Source organism: Alosa alosa, chromosome 4 (assembly GCF_017589495.1).
Source record: "Alosa alosa isolate M-15738 ecotype Scorff River chromosome 4, AALO_Geno_1.1, whole genome shotgun sequence".
NCBI classification, from domain to species: Eukaryota; Metazoa; Chordata; class Actinopteri; order Clupeiformes; family Clupeidae; genus Alosa; species Alosa alosa.
In genome coordinates this window covers 21979739-21982238 of record NC_063192.1, presented here as the reverse complement: position 1 = coordinate 21982238, position 2500 = coordinate 21979739, and the positions used below count along the sequence as shown (strand labels likewise).

General features: G+C 45.3%; 1 protein-coding gene across 1 annotated transcript in view; it reads right to left on the bottom strand.

Annotated features, from left to right (window-relative positions):
- LOC125293861 (PDZ domain-containing protein 4) overlaps positions 1-2500 on the bottom strand; it is a 34929-nt gene that overhangs the window by 6012 nt on the left and 26417 nt on the right. Inside the window, 2 exon segments of the mRNA XM_048242046.1 lie at positions 497-559; positions 2445-2500. The exon segment at positions 2445-2500 is cut by the window's right edge and continues 43 nt beyond it. Coding sequence (XP_048098003.1) covers positions 497-559; positions 2445-2500 — 119 coding nt within the window.

Sequence of the window (2500 nt, the reverse complement as noted above, 5' to 3'; positions counted from 1 at the left end):
AAGAAGAAGAACAGGCCAGTGAACCCTTCTTCTTTTTCGGTGAGCTTTTTTTTTGGCAGTTTGCAAACAAAGTGCATTACCACCACCATCTGCTGGACTTAGATGTAATGGCAAGTGTACCCTTTAGGGCTGAGCTACACCAGGCGCGTAACTGAAGCGTTCCGTTTGCGTTGCGTCTGCTGCAACAATTAGAATACATTGTAATAAATGGAAGTAGCTACACCAGACGTGACAGTGGGGCGTACGTTCGAAAAAAATAGACCATTCATCTAAAATGGATTTTATGTGTCGCGAACGGAACGCTTCAGTTACGCGTCTGGTGTAGTGTAGTTCTGTGCACACTGTTAACTTAAAATGAAATGTTGCCTAATATTCCTGTCTACGTCTGTATAAGTACTGTATTTTCTGTAAAAATAGAATTAGAACAGAAAAATAGAACAGAATTTTCATTAAGTCTGAGAGTAATCTACGGTGAGAGGTGTTTGAAAGTGAGTACCTGCAGTATACGGTCACCCTCTCTAATGCGTCCATCTTTGGCTGCAATGCTATTAGGATTCACCTGCGAGAGGGAGAGAGAGAGAGAGAGAAGGAAGAAAAAGAAGACATAAAGGACCAAAGTGAGTAAAGGTGAGTCAAAATAGAAGAGAGAGAATTAAAGATGAAGTGAAAGAAATGGAAAAGACAAGAGAGGTCAGGGATGGTATGAGATGAGAGAGGTCAGGGATGGTAAGAGATGAGAGAGGTCAGGGATGGTATGAGATGAGAGAGGTCAGGGATGGTATGAGATGAGAGAGGTCAGGGATGGTAAGAGATGAGAGAGGTCAGGGATGGTAAGAGATGAGAGAGGTCAGGGATGGTATGAGATGAGAGAGGTCAGGGATGGTAAGAGATGAGAGAGGTCAGGGATGGTATGAGATGAAGGGAAGTGTGGAGAGGAAGGAAGGAAAAGGTCACAGAGAACAGAGTCAGGTCACTTCATAAAACAAAAAAGTATACTTGATTAACCCAGAGTTGGGAAATTTGTTTGGTGCAGCACATTTAAGACACATAGGCATATAAGTAGGTACCCCCCCACACACACACACACACACTTACACTTCAGTCAATCAGTACAATCAGTAGCAGGCTTGAAACACATAGGCCTAAGGCAACATTCCCAAATTAATTAAAAACAATAAAATGCTTATAGGACAGATTAAAACATCCTGTGGTCGACTAAATTGATTTACCCGGTATAGTTAAACATTGAAACACCAATCTTACCACCTAGAAAGAAAAAAAGAAGAGAAGCATTTTAGCCTGGATTTAGAACATTTGACGGTGGGAGTTTATCAAGTGTAAAAAGGAAAATTGTATTATTATATAATAATAACTTAGTTTTATATAGTGCCTTTCAAGATACCCACATCTTGGGCCTGAGCGCGGAGAAGAGGAGAGGTTGACAGGAGAGGAGAGGCAGAGAGGGGAGGGGAGGGTGTATATCTGAGATGAAGAGAGAGGTAAAGAGCAGAGGACAGGGTCACAGAGGACAGTGTTGGGGAAGGGGCCGGGCAGAGAAACATGCACAGAGGAGAAGAGAGGAGCAGAGAAAAGGAGGGGAAAGGGGGAGAAGAGGAGAGGAGAGGAGAGGAGAGGAGAGGAAGAGGAGAGGAGGGAGGAGAGGAGGGAGAGGAGAGGGAGGAGGGAGGAGAGGAGAGAAGAGGAGAGGAGAGGGAGGAGGGGAAAGAGGGAGGGGAGAGGAGAGGAAAGGGGGAGAGGAGAATAGAGGAGAGGAGGGGAAAGAGGGAGAGGAGAGGAAAGAGGGAGAGGAGAAGTGGAGAAGGGGTGAGTAGTAAAGCAGACACTGATCAATGAGGCAGACTTACAGCTCTCACCCCAGAGCAGGCCAGCCCCATGCAGTATTAAAACCCTCATTCATTATCCTGCTCTCACAAGGTGACCAGCCGGCAGCCACACCACTGTAGCCAGAGCAACGGCACCCACACCCACACCAGCACGTCCTCCACAGGACCCAGTGCATGCTGGGTAACCACCATCTAAAACCCTGCAGCATTCTTTGGGTTCATTTCCACATCACATCTGCACTCTTGTTGGCCTTGCAGATGTTATATTAAAACATGAGACTGGCAAACTTATATAATACAGGTACAATGTGAAGAATATTCTCATTTTCCTTTATTTTTAGCTTTTTATTTTCAAGGATTACATTTCACATATTGAACTAAAAGTCTTTTTTCACGTCAGTTTTCTGTCTTTCCTGTCTGTTCCCCAAATGACAACGGTGGCTCTGCTGGGGCCCTGATCTGGCACTAATCTGGTACCACTCTGGCGTGGATCTGATCTGGATGTGTTTTCAGAGAGAGAGAGAGAAAGAGAGAGAGAGATGCAGTGTGGGTTTAGTGTTGTGTAATCCATAATGTACTGCTGTTGCTGCTGCTGCTCACCTCACCCACGTATATCCCCAGGTCCTCCTCATCATCGGTGCGGTAGCACACTGTCA